At 31.5% G+C, this 14,526-nt stretch overlaps 1 protein-coding gene across 3 annotated transcripts; it reads right to left on the bottom strand.

Annotated features, from left to right (window-relative positions):
- Positions 1–5,082: 5,082 nt before the first annotated feature.
- On the bottom strand, positions 5,083–13,850 carry LOC105332455 (uncharacterized). Of its 3 annotated transcripts, none has more exons than XM_034471398.2 (6): positions 13,672–13,850; positions 12,718–12,845; positions 12,496–12,593; positions 11,953–12,165; positions 11,385–11,411; positions 5,442–6,224 (listed from the first exon to the last, which is right to left on the bottom strand). In XM_034471398.2, exons 1-6 carry the CDS (start codon positions 13,783–13,785, stop codon positions 6,196–6,198), a joined length of 609 nt encoding a protein of 202 aa, XP_034327289.2. In that variant the 5' UTR covers positions 13,786–13,850; the 3' UTR covers positions 5,442–6,195. The 3 variants fall into 3 exon arrangements, with proteins under 3 accessions (XP_065925711.1, XP_034327289.2, XP_011433369.3); XM_011435067.4 differs by lacking the exon at positions 5,442–6,224 and adding an exon at positions 10,385–10,511 and having other exon boundaries at positions 13,672–13,848; XM_066069639.1 differs by lacking the exon at positions 11,953–12,165 and having other exon boundaries at positions 5,083–6,224.
- Between the last annotated feature and the right edge of the window lie 676 nt (positions 13,851–14,526).

The following is a 14,526-nucleotide window of genomic DNA, read 5'->3' as shown; positions in this document are numbered from 1 at the left end:
CAACTAGTACATGTATCTTATGAGTCCTATTATACGAAGCAACCATTTCACGTTTATAATATCCGATGAAGCTTTTTCTAACAGTTGTTGTTTCCGAAAGATCGACGACATATTTAAATTACACGTTTAGATTAACGTACAGAAGTTGTTTAAACTCAGATTTTACAGATGGTATATAAAAGGTACAGAGTGTGCAGCAGAGTACATGTACCAAGTGGAAACAATATTATGAGTGTAGAGGCTGACGAGAGATATATAACAATTTAAATCAAACCAGATCACACATGACATGCTTTCATGTTAATAAAGTAATTCAAGATATTATGCTTGTTATGTTTGTTTAAATATAACTATCTGATATAAGAATTAGATTAGTATTAAAAGAATACAAGATGCAGACCTTATGAACTCTGTATGAATGACACACGTGTTCGATGTGCATGCAAAGTAAGACAAAACTGTCTATGCAAAAAAATACGGATACCTTAGATTCCTTTCAAAGAATAATTATATATTTTGTATTTCATTTATTCTCTAGTACTACATTTTACAAAAATGAGTGGTTCATGCATTTAGAAGTACGTGCAACGTAAATGCCTCGTCGGAAAGCAACCGACCGTAACTTTCTCAACCGGTATATATACCACAGTGGCAGTAGAGAAGCGATCGAAACTATTATTGCGACCAATTGCAAATGCTTTTATAAATTCATGTCTGCTTTAAGCACTTGGCACGAACTGGTTTGGTAAACAACATATCCGGTCATTATTTAGTAAATATGATATCATTACAATACTCAATCTAAGTTTTAATATACTTTGGGATTATACCAATTTTCTTGAAATCTTACTTACTTACGTTATTTCTCCTTTATTATCTTGCATTTCACAAAGTTTGGCGATGCTATGTGATTTATCTTTTTCCGTTTTAAATTTTAGATAGTTCCTAAATATACAGTGATAGATTAACTTTTTTAGCTAATTTGATTGAAATTTTTTAAAATTTTCCTTTCAAAAATTCTTAAAAATATGACGCTTTTGTAAATAAATCTATGACAAGAATATTCTTATTTTGTGTTTGGTTCCTTATATGAATAGATAGAATAAATTAAAACTTTATCATTTATATATATATTGTACTGTCCTTAAATAGCAGATACGATTACGATATTGTCACAATGCAAACAAGTAAAATGTACACCTCTTTTTTCTTATCCTCAGAATTTCATTTTTTGTCCTTTTTTTTTTTTGTTGTGATCATAAATCTAAAAACTGATCCTTTCAGATTTTTTGTAGCACCATGTCCACTCAATTCCAGAGAAAATCAAATTCGGTATGGCAATCATCAAATAAATATTAAGTTAATGGACTTAAAGATAATTCCAACCTTCTTTTTTTTATTCAGGGTAAAATGACAACAAAGTGCAAAACGTGTGGAGTTGGAAAAGTAAATGAAGCGGGCAGCTTATTCATGTATTTTTTTGGTTAGAGTTATTCCCCTTTGATTTATTGATTTTTTTGATAATTTAATTAATGTTCCCAATAATGACCAATGAGTTTGCTAATTACTTTTTGTACAATAATAAATATTTTATGTAAATAAGTTGTTATGTATAAGTATTTTTGGGTTATGTTAAGTTAGTTTGTTTATTTTTGATTTCCTGTGTTAAGATACTATGAATTATTTTAGGCCGGCACATATATAGGGACAGTGTCAATTGCGGATCAAAAAACGACTGTTTGGGGTTAAACTTGAACAGGTACGTATAGATTGAGTGTGGACATCCCTGCTCTTTCTAATCTTCGTGTGAAATAACCTACGATACAGAGTGTGCGGTCATCCCTGCTCTGTATCGCATTAATATAAGTGTGCGGTCATCCCTGCTTGTATTGGTGGTGGTTGCGGCGGAGCACTAGTGTGTGGTCATCCCTGCTGGTGTTCTGGCCTTTCTAGCGCAAGTGTGCGGCACTCCCTGCTTGCGTTAGGTTGAGCTGTTGGTGCAAGTGTGCGGTCATCCCTGCTTGCGTTAACGTTGGTACCTGTTGAGTTGCGTAGGTGTGCGGTCATCCCTGCCTGCGTAACGTTGAGTCCCTATATATGTGCAGGAGCGGTGATAGAAGCCTGCACTTGTAAATATTGGCAGCAATCAGGGCTATCCGATTCTATCTCGGGTACGGGCCCGCGGGGATCACAGGCAGTGACCCCCTTGCACGTTACATAAAAATGTCGAGATGTTCAAAATGTCACATCGTGAGCTACTGTAGCTTAAAAAGTCAGATGAAAGATTAGCAAAAGTCACATGAAAAACTGTGCAAAAGCTCGGAAACAATGAACGAAAAGACGATGTAATGTCTATTTGAGCTTTCCTGAAGAACTTCACAATCAAAAATAGTCACCTTATTCTTGTGCTTCTTGCGGAAGTTTCGAAAACCTCAAAAGATGTGATCGCTGCCAGCTTGTTGCGTACTGTTCCAAATATTGTAAAAACAAATTTCAACCAAGCATAGAAAGAGTGCACTTTGTACACGGAATTTAGATTTCTTCAAATAAAGAGCCAAAACTTCACTTCGTCATTGTACCAGATAAGGATAGCGAATCAAATATTTTCATAGAGATAAAAAGAGAAAAAAAAAACATTGGGCATGAAAAGTTCTGAAATTATGATGATACATACATTATGTAGTGTTGATTTAAGCTTGTTGTTATAAATGAATCCCCGGGATAGGGGTTGATACACTGTAGGAGAGGGTTGAATCTATCATTCTAAAAATAAACAGAAAAATAATCGGTAAAAAGCTTCCTTTCAAAAAACTAAATTCGAAAAGAAAAAATAATTAACATAAAAAGATATTGAGAGAAAAAAATTCTGAACAAGACCTATCATACTTTATTGTATAACTATGTTGTATTCGATAACATGGATATGATTTAATCCGAGTTTTGGCTATTATTTCTTTAAAAGTGGACAATGTGGTCTTTGAGCCTCTTGAACTAATGTTTCTTACATCATCTCAAAATGTTATATGTTTATAGTGTGAACATTAAAACGGGAACAGATTGTGACGGCACGTGTAATACTGATAAAGAAAAAACAAACAATAATATGTATCAGTATTCTATGTTTATCAAATGCCTCATTGCAAATATGAAAAATGTGAAAATTTAGAATAGCTGCTTTGAATATTGTTATCACCGGTTTCGCATGTAAATTTATGTTTCCTGTGGAAATAATAAAGCATAAATTTAATGTAAAAATGAAGATGTGACACTGTATTCAAATTCCAAGTAACGTCATAGATAAACCCAAGAAAAAATGGATTTTGCGACTAACACGTAATCCTAATTAAAAAATTGTGGATGTTTTTAAAACTTTGATTTCTGATTGAAAAAACCCCACGATTTGCTGTGTTTTTTAAGCTTACATTCATTGATTTATTACATAAATGATAAAACAAAAAACATAATGTTTGATTGTTTACTATTTTGCTTCGAAACTTTTTTGTGCGTAATTTTGTTGATTTGTGGTAATTCGTGAATTGTGTTATTTCAAACGTTATCATCATGCAGGAGATATCCAAATAACTAATGCTAAACTAATTTGTTGGTTAAGCAGTTTCGAAGACATATCTTATCTGACTTGTACGCTTTAATGAAAAAGAAAATTTCATAACCATTTATCATTTTATGAATTTTGATTCTCATCAAAGAAATAGAAATTGGAAAATAAATATAACTATCATTTACAGACAATTATGTTATAATTATAATTTCATATTTTAATACATTGCCATTTTAGTTTGTGTCTGACTGTTTTCATTTTATGGTATTGTTTTTGTTTCATTATACAATGCCCTGACAATTTCTGATGATTTTATGATTAAAGTTTTGTGTTATTGTTATTGATTCCTGCAAGTAGTTTTGTATTCCTTTTTTCTTAAGTGTTGCATCTTAATAAAAGTTTATATTTCTTACATTAAGTTATAACTAAAAGATATTTCAACTAAACAAGAATTTTAAAATGTAAAATATGGCAAACGTTCAATATTAAGCAAACATGATATTGGACCTAACAAATGTATTAAATACAAATATATTGGATTTATATATAGCAATGTACATTTTGTTATATACTAGTAGCTATGCGGAATCCACCTGCCACCAAACACGCTGAATAAAATCCAAAACCAAATGTAAATTAAATACGCTTACAGAATATGGATCAAAGCTCTATAATTTCAAAAAAACACCTATTATATATATCACCGTCCGCAATTTTTACCAAACATACGGAAGTTTTTTTCTGATCCCAAGCCCGTACTACATTTTTTAATTTTCAGAAAACGTAATTTTAAACGCTTTTACTTGACGACAGATATGATTTATCCTAAATTCAACAAGTTTGGAGTAAAGGTTAATTTCTAAGTCATCTGCTTGGTTAATATTTCCTTCTTCCCGTGTCTATATTGTCCATGTTTCCTTGTGTGCTTTTAAAATTTGTATTTTAACATTTATAAATCCTTTTTTTTCAATATGTGGATAATATACCTTTTACAGTGTAATTGTAGTAACTAAGGTCACATAATTCATTTATAATGTTATAAATCAATATACATATACAACATAAAAATCGTAAATTAAGGAAATAGTGACATGCAAATAGGTGCCATTGGGACAGGTGTATGTCAATATTTCGGCGTGTTATCAGTAGCAAGTAGATGTTAACAATCCTATTGACTTATAATGCTGCATTATGCTGCGATTTTATTTTGGGACAGCCATCGATAATTTATGAGATGATTCCTTTTTATACCTAAATAATGCGATACATATCAGTAGCTACATTTACCTTTTCAAAAATCCAAAAAGGTGTGTTATATGTGAAAAAATACTTACCATGCAATCTAGTTTTCGAAGTAATCTTTATTTAAAAAAATATTTCTGGAATACAGATCTCAAGTTATTTGTTTAATTTTATATTAACTCATACAAAACCTTAGTCTTGCTGACATAAAAAAGAAGACAAAACGTTCAGATATACATTTATATTTTTATTATCAGTTTTTTTAATGTTATATGTCTGGTCATTCCGGCATTTTTAAATCATTCAAAATTGTATAGAGCCCGCACAATGGATATAGCGGACATTTTTGCCAAACAAGAAACGAGTATTATATAAATAATAACAATAAATTTGTTCATATTAATTACTTATTTGTTTTACGATTATTCATGCATTATACTTATGGAATTTGGTACGTGAAAACGCACATGAACTTCAAATTTGGAAAATTCATAAACCTGTTCAAATTAAGATTTTATAAAGGAGGTTGAAGGTTTTGAGGAAGACCTTATCATAAAAAACTTAAAAGTTTGGTTTCAATGTTCAAATCAATACAATACCAATACCAATACAATACATATCTTATAGTTAAAGTCCAAGTGCATATTTATGATAGGAATTTAAACTTTACATTCAATTCAGTATATAAATTGAGAGGCCTTTCCAGAATATTTCATGTTCTCTACAAAACTTCCTACTACAGCCATACGCTTTGTGTTAATCAAGATGAATAGCATTGACCTAAACAGGTGGCATTGGTCAGTGATTCAAACTCTAATACCCACAATTGTATTCATAAGTATTTGTTGTATGACCGGTGCCATTGGAAATACAACGGTGCTTATAGTTTACAAGACGAAGAAAATTTCAGGAAAAGGGCGCTTTTTCATTCCGATCCTTGCCTTTGTGGATCTTCTTGCCAGTTTAGTGTGTTCCTTTGGTGTCCTCCTAAACCTATGCCGAAATGTTGTTTTCTTTTCAGACGTTCTGTGCAAAATTTACTTTCACATCATTTGTTGGATTTTTAATGCCTCAGTTTTCTTGGTGTTTGCAATCGCTTATTATAGGTATCGGATAATTTGTCAAATAAATAGACAACCACTATCAGAGAGACAAAAATGGACTATTGTGTGGACTATACTTATTCTCAGCGGAATTTTAAACATTCCAGTTCTTGTTACAAGTGGAACTGTTTTTGTTCCTTTGCCTTCTAAATACAACAATTCAATAAAGGGATCCATCTGTACCATTTCAAAACATCTAGATCCGACATTTGAAGTGATCCACTCGTTTGTTGTAATCATTGGAATCGTTAGTATGTTTGTCTGTGTGTTGTTTTTCAATGTAAGAATAGCTTACGTCATTTGCACAAAGCTTCGACGATCTGAAAATAATATCATTATCAGTTACAATAAAACAAAAAATAAACATTTTTTTACTGCATGCATGAAATGCCCATTTGCAGACAGAAACTCTGAAAATGATAATCTAGAAAGAGACATCCCTCATCAAATGGAATCTCGCCCAGAAGATGAATCAATCGAGCAACTTGAACCCATTGATATATCTGTGAGTAGATTGCAAGTAAACAAGGATAAAACGTGTTATCCAAAGTATTTACTACAAACTGTAAGGACACACCAGTCACTCTATATCCATGTCATGTTCTTCGTGATGTTTGTCATCATGCTTCTTTCATATATTCCCTCCTTGACAATTGTTCTAATGATATACAACGACCACACACAAAACTTTTCGGTGTTCGATGTTGAAGAACATACTATGGATATTAATCTTTTCTTTTCGTTCCAAGTATCGTATCTAATCAGCAGTGCAGCAAATCCTTATATATATAGTCTCTTTGACAAAGAGTTTCGTGCTATCGTGATCGGATGTTTAAAACGTTAGGTATGAACTCAAACTTCAGAAAAAGAGAAAAATAATAAAGATTGAAGTGTTATTTGTATAATAAATGACATAAACTCTACATATATTGTCACTTTATGATATGATGTCATTTGTATCAACCATGTACAATTTAATTACTTTTTTGACATTAATTTGTGCTTGGCTATAAAATAGTGATAAAAAAGATATACCGGTTGGTAATGTTACATAAAGTTAAAATTTCTTGTTTATTCTCATAAAAGATTATTATAAAGCTACCAAATTCTTTAATATATATGCACGGAAAATCATTAAATGAAAATATAGGGTGCCTATTCAAGTTATTATCTTAAACTTATAATAATGATAAGATAAAAAAGAATATTAATATTAATGCAGAAAAAGATCAATGTACACTTATTCACCCCTGCGAATGTGTCCAGACTATTTTCTTTGTCGTTTGTTTGGATTTGATCGCAGACAGTTGAGTTTTGCCATTTTCTTTCCCACCAACCACCCCTGATATTTATTCCACCTCTGTATATTTACATTCAGTGTATATTTACCTTATGTTTACATTGGAAATCTGCGACGTTCAAGTTCTATTAATACACTTTGCTAATCCATGCGCCATGAGCACAAAAATAAACGTTTTCACCTGTTTTGAGTATATATATATATTTTGTACGATTAAATAAAACTTTCAATCTTACATAACCAATTTGATGTGTACTTTTGAAAAACAATAACTTATATATATATATCTATTCCTTAACAAAAATTAATTTACTCCACACAGTTTCGGGCACTATATATTTTGTCGCGGAAGCTAACTAAATAACATGTTAAAATAATTTCATGTATGTTTTCTATATTCCTTGGATAATGGAAGTTACTAGGTAAAAATGGAATATTTCCAAGCTTGTGTGCAAGAAAAACTTAAGCAGTAGTGAACTTGTGAATTAATTACACTGGAGGTCATTAACTTGTTTGTATGTGCCTTGATTCTAGTACACTTAACATTGATACAGCTCAATTTATGTTTCATCCTGATAAACACCCGTGTGCAAATAAACATTCTATGCACTGCTGAAATAAAAGGGGTTTTTTTTACTATCACAGTTAATTTTTTTTCTCACAAATATGTTTATGATAAAATTAAATGATTTTCTTAAATGAGAAGTGAATATACATATACATTAATGTTCTTATTTTGTTTTCAATATTGTATGTAAAATTAGGTTTTCTATTATGAATTCTTAAGAAATCTTAAGACATGCATATGACTTGGAATTTCCTCTAGTTACATGCTTCATGTAAAAATGTAAACATATATTATAAATATCCCAATTGATTATCAATAAAGAATAATTGTATTTTAATATTTTTCACGTTTGAATTTTTTAAGGGGAAATTTAAACCAGTCGATTTCCGTTAATATACGTTGACAGTTGGTCTCCGTTTCCTTTATAAAGAAATAATACGCTGTTCGTTTTCCTTAAATGAAAAAGAAAAATTTTCGGACATTCTGCCATAGCGGGAATAAGGCGTCATTTTTATGAGGGTTCTTTTACCATTTGGTTATATATGTCCAAGCCAGTGCCATCGTCTAAATTCTAGTGCTGAGCACAGACAGGATAAAACAAATGACTTAATAAAACATAATTACTATAAAGTGCTGTGTTAATTTGCAACAAACTTAATAAAAGGAAATTGATTTCGATTTAAAGCTTAATTATTTTGTGTTGAAGCTTTACTTTTGAATTTCCAGAGGATGGCGGCAGCTGGATTGGAAACGTGGAATCTATCAATAATCCGGACTCTAACACCAACTATTGCAATTATTTCAGTGTATTGTATAACTGGAGTTATAGGCAATGCGACTGTTCTCGTAATTTACTGGAAAAAGATGATTTCTGGAAAAGGGCGGTTCTTCATTCCGATCCTAGCCTTTGTGGATTTTCTTGCCAGTCTTGTTTTATCTGCCTGTATACTCATTCGTCTCTGCCTAAATGTCATTTTCTTTTCAGATATAATATGCAAAGGTCTATACTTCACAATTTGTTGGATTGTAAGTGTATCCATTTTTATAGTGTTTGCAATTGCCTTTGATAGGTATCGAATGGTTTGTCAGATAGAAAAAACACCATTGACAGAGAGACAAAGATGGATCATCGTGAAGACCATTGTTATGATCACAGCCATTTTAAACTGTCCCGTATTTGCGACAAGCGGGGTTGTTCTATTACAAAAACCTTCAACATATAACAGTACAATTCAAGGATCTGTTTGCGTATTTTCAAAACATTCAAGCCCAACATTTGACGTTATTCATTCCCTTATTGTGGGTTGTGGTACTATAGGTATATTTGTTTATGTGATGTACGTTAACTTGAAAATATCATACGTTATTTGCACGAAAATTCGACGTTCTGCAAAGTTTGTGCATCCTTCTAAACAAGCTAGAATCAAGGAAAATCATTCAAGCGAAGATATCAACTGCGCTGTTAAATTAGGTAGCCATTTGAAACAGCATACACGTACAGAACGAACAAATCCTACTGCTGAAGAAATAAAGGGCAACGAACACATGTCATTCAACATTGGGTTTCAAAATACGGGTATTGATAGTAAAAAGGATTGTATCGAGAAACGAAACTTAGACTCTAGCTCTGAAATCGAACAGAAAGAACAACCTCAAAATACACTTATGTTGACAAGCAGATCTCGGTTTAATAGAAATGACAACCCTCACCAGGAGGTCCTACCATTAGCTGTTACAAGGCACCAGTCAATCTCCATTCACGTGATGTTCATTGTGATGTTTCTTATCATGGTTCTTGCGTACATTCCTTCACTTGTCGTAGCTATAATTGTATACAACAACCTTCAAGACAACTCCTGGTGGGTTCATAAAGAGGAGAGTGACCTTAAAGTCAACATGTTCCTTTTGCTCAAGACGACGTATTTGATAAGCAGTGCAGCAAATCCATACATCTACAGTCTCTTTGACAAAAAGTTTCAAGCAGCTTTAAAAGGTTTTGTGAGATGTCAACATTCAGTGAATCAGTGAGACAGGAATAGATGCACGAATAGAAATGAAAAATTAATTAGAATATGTGCCTTTATCGTAATCATTATACGTCAAAAAATAATGCTGCATTTTTTTTTTTATCAAATGTTTATAATTTGTTTTGTTTTTTTAATCAAAGAAGTAAATAGAATGAAGTCTAAAATCCTTTTCAGAGTGTACAGATAAATAGTAGCGGCAATGTCTACCAATTAATTGGTCTGATCGACAAAAACCCGTTGCAAATCATAAGTCGGCTAGTCATTGAAAATGAAAGAACATTTCATTTTTATCGTAATTTCCAAGTCCAAAAAAAATTTATTTTAAATAAATCAAGAAATTGATATCTTATCTTTTCAGGAAAATTATTAGTACTTTTTACGTTTTATAAAAAAGAACAAACGATTAATGTCAAAATTTGTGTTTATTATGATACGATTAACCTGTTAATCAGTCGGAACAATTGCTTTTCACCGATTTTCAATTCTGCAATTCATGCAATTTTTCAACTGTCTGTCCTAACGATTCAGTTTGTAAAATGTATGCAAATATGAAAGTGTGAACAGAGAAGCAAGTTTTCAAGAATATATCGTACAAATTTTTCTTTTATTCGTAAAAAAATAGCCCATATAACAGTTGCATAACTTGTTGATGAATCATAGCAAGTGTTTGAATATTAAGCGTACATGAGTTTCATTTACTTTCCAAGTGGAACTGAAAAATAAATGCAACCAGGTTTGTTAGAAAATGTAGTTTTCCTGATTGAATGGAAAACTATATTAACGTACGAACACTATGTGAGAGTTCATAAAGTTTTTTACATAATTATAAATGCTGGTCAAACAATGTTCACAATTAGAACCAAAACATTACGGTAGCATTATCAGCTATCGTCAAAAATCAAGAGCCGTTCACAAATTCCCAAGCCAATGCATTTATTTGTTAAGAAACATTCTTCGTTGATAATACAAAGGTATAAATTGTAAAAAATGGTCTTAATTTAGAAACGTTAGTCATTTCCCGTCATTTTTGCACTGAATTACTTAAAACGCGACACATCTAACTTCATATACTTCCAAAGAGTGCAAAATAACCAGATTAATAAAGAAATATGTAGATCATCTTAAGATATAAAAACTCTTGTTGTTCAAAGTAAAGACTCTTAAGCTTGTTATTTTGTCAATATTTCGTCAAGGTTTGTGGTCGGCAAAATTTTGAACGGCCCTTTTATATTAATAACATATATACATTTTAAACTTTCTGCAAAAGAACACCTTTTACACAACTAACATTCATCGAACATTAATTTTTTTTTTAGAAATGCATATACATGTTAGACAATTTGCAATAAATATAATGAAGAGAACAAGCCTACTCCAGTGTCTTTTGTCGATTGTAAATTTCCATTTAAAACATGTATATGTTCAAGTTTACCTCAAACAGATCTATTAATAATGATATCATCTCATGATATTATCATTTTTATATATGTTATCATTACATGTAACTATCATTTTTATATAATTATGATATTATTACATGTAACTATCATTTTTATAACGCCAGGAAACAGAGAAAAAGACTTACTCGATGGAATAGGTTCCTGGCATAGTCCTGAAATATAAATCATAAACTCAAAAGGGAAGATGTATTTTAATCTTTTACCGTATTTGTAGAATACTTTCTTGGATGAAGAAATACATATCCTTAGTGTAAATGTTCACATTATTGAAAACAGTTTAGTTAACAAAACGTTTTAATCTGTGTATTAATGGCGGAATCATTATAATTCGAAGTAGATAATACTTTGTTGAACTTTTGTCAGGTAATTCTCGACCATGGGTTTATTTCCTCAAAGAGTTATATAATAAGACATATTCGTTATTCAATGAAATTAAAAAAAACTTTCCACGAAATCATAGTTCTACGAACCAATAACATATTTATTTTCACAAATTTTAGGAAGGGGGGGGGGGCATTGGTTGAAAGTAACATTTCTTTTTTTCAGCAACCTCGGGTTTATTGGACTTACATAGGAAATTCTTATTTCAGAAATGATAGCTTCTCGTGTATCTTTATATTTGCAAAAACATCCAAAAACGAATTTTATTTGTTAAATTTATATAATTTAATCATTGTTTAAGTAACTCTTTACCAGCTGTGGCTTGGTGAAGGTGTCCGTTTTCCACACAGTCTAGATCTATGTGACTCATTAAGATTGTCCTCTGAGCTTTGGACATGGAGGGCGAACGGGAAAATAAAGACACGTGCACACGATTTCTGTCACAAGTTCCAAGCACTTCCGGCGCATAACACATGTATACTAGAGCAACGTTTGAGTAGTCTGTGTAAGCCACTCGCAATGCAGCTGTTATTTAAAGAGTATACTATTCATTTGTATTTATTACATGTATGTTATTCAACGAAACCAATATGATTGGTTTCACATCAATAAAATATCATGTAAACCTGTTTTTGGTAACATTAGTTTGTGTAACTATCAGTAGAAATATGGGTGATTGATACTGAAAATAGACAAAATTTACAATAATCACTGGGGCGGTTAATGTTTTTTCCATACGACAGAAATGAGCATTTTTTTTAGTTCATGCATGTATTCTGTTCTAAAGAGTCAACATAACAAATTTGACTCTATCAGTTTGTCCAAAATCAGATACTGATAAAAGTAATTTTTTACCTTCATACCGACCCTCTGACGTCAAGGTATAAGATGCCCCAGAACCTGAATGCGTCAGAAGTCCAGTCTGGGGGCTGCTACATGACTTCCTTTGTGCTCTACAACCAAGTTGTTTGCACTGTATAATCATAACAGTTCGTAGTGTGTAAATTTAAATGATGGAAAATGAAAAAAAAAAAAACAATTTAGCAAACGCATGATTATTGACACCATTTTACTCACGAATATCCTGTATATGCCATATAAAGATGGCCGTCGGCTCCTCGTTTGAAAACCCAGACCTGAGAATGCCACGTGTTTTCTCCCCATTGAAATGTTGTTCTTTCTAGTTCATGCCATGTTCCAAGGAACTACAAAAAAATTAATGTAAACAAATTAGAATATTTAAAAAATTATAGTTTCTTTAAAAAGTGATTAATATTTATATAATAACTACTGATTTTTAACGACTTTCCTTTATTCATAATGTCTTTTTATTTCATTATACTCTTGATAATGGAATATTATTCATTTTAAAAAAAAATATGGCTGTAAATTTCTAATTTAAAGCTGATTCAAATATTTCATTAATTTATGATAAGCAGCTATACACTTTGAAACAACTTTTGTTTGTAATAATAGGATTCTGAATGTTATGTCATTGACATATACACGCGAGTATTTAAAAGATGTCTTTAGATGTGGTGATGGGTGAAAACTCTTTTTTACGCCTATACATTGAAATGTTTTAAAATTCTTTGTTGGTTCATGTTGGTGTGATTGTAGTGAGTATTGCAGAGAAATACCTAACCTACATTACTGGGCTGTTTATAGTCTCTGCAAGAATAAAAACCACAAAGACTCCTAAAAAGTAGTTTGTTGTAAATATTGTCATCTTTTTTTTTCTCATTGTCAATCTCGCTCTCATAAAGTGATTATTAGCTATAGGGGGTAAAAATCAAAATATATCGTCATTGTCGATAAGTTCGTTACATAAAATATTTACCAATAGTTCCATGAATAAAAAAAAACTAATCTTTAGAGTTAAATCGCAAAGTCCTTTGTGTTTAATGCAAAGAAAATTGCGTTAAAATGCATAAATTATTGCGTTTAATCTAAATAAAAATTTGCGATGAATTGCAATAATTGGTGCGAATAAACGCCAATTCTTCACTGGAATAACTTTGTTATACTTACTTTAGTGTCGTTAAAATCAGCAACAGTATTTGTCCCATCAAAGTCACAACTTATCGCCACGGAAAATTTCGAGCAAAATGCAAAATAAACTACTGCAGAAAACATGAAATACATGGCTGGGAGATTTCTTTATACCAGGAACTACTGCCGGTGTTCAGGCTTTATAGTGTGGTGGACTCCGTGAACTGCGCCCATTGATTAGATAAGAATGTTACCTGTGTAAATTTCATTTCCTTAAAATCGAAAAAAAAAATCAATATTACATCGTCTAAACATCATAATAAAGTTTTTTCTTCTTTTCGGAAATATATGGTATTTTATGTTTATATATATATAGAGCACACTTTTTTCCGTTGTTAACCTTCCCTCCGTAGAACGATTTAATTATTATATATTTACATCTACAAAGTATTATTCCCTCTATTTCTTACGGAAACCTATAGTTAATTCATAGCTCTATAGAAACAGCCAGACTGAAATCTACACGCCCCGTTTATCGATTGGTCGAAATCTACAGCTGCTGAAACTGATAAGAAACTGACAACACAGATATAGACACGCCCTGTTTATCGATTGGTCCAAACCTATAGCGACCTAGAAAAAGTCACGGACTGCACGAAATAATCATGACGATGTCAGACTCAAAGTCTCACAGGAGGCGATTTGGCTGTTTCTTTTAGCTAACGTACTTACGTACATTGACAGTAATTTAGTGAATTTTACTTACTTTTCATAATCAATTTATCAATTAGCTAAAAAAAAGATGTTAATAGTAAAATGCTTTCTTTGATGATTCATTCGGGTTATGAAGGTAGCGATCAATGCAGAAAAAATTTACATAACCCGCTAACGCTA

Source organism: Magallana gigas, chromosome 8 (assembly GCF_963853765.1).
Source record: "Magallana gigas chromosome 8, xbMagGiga1.1, whole genome shotgun sequence".
Taxonomy (NCBI): Eukaryota; Metazoa; Mollusca; class Bivalvia; order Ostreida; family Ostreidae; genus Magallana; species Magallana gigas.
The sequence above is the reverse complement of the archived record's forward strand: the minus strand, read 5'-3'. Positions and strand labels throughout refer to the sequence as shown.

Excerpts from the sequence above, each read along its gene's own strand:
- LOC105332455 (XM_034471398.2), bottom strand. The coding sequence starts at position 13,785 with ATGTATTTCATGTTTTCTGCAGTAGTTTATTTTGCATTTTGCTCGAAA. Across the intron at positions 12,594-12,717 it reads ATGGCATATACAGGATATTC|AGCACAAAGGAAGTCATGTA; the intron begins GTGAGTAAAATG and ends ACTTGGTTGTAG. Across the intron at positions 6,225-11,384 it reads CCAGGAACCTATTCCATCGA|ATCGTCGAAGCTTTGTGCAA; the intron begins GTAAGTCTTTTT and ends TATTATTTTCAG.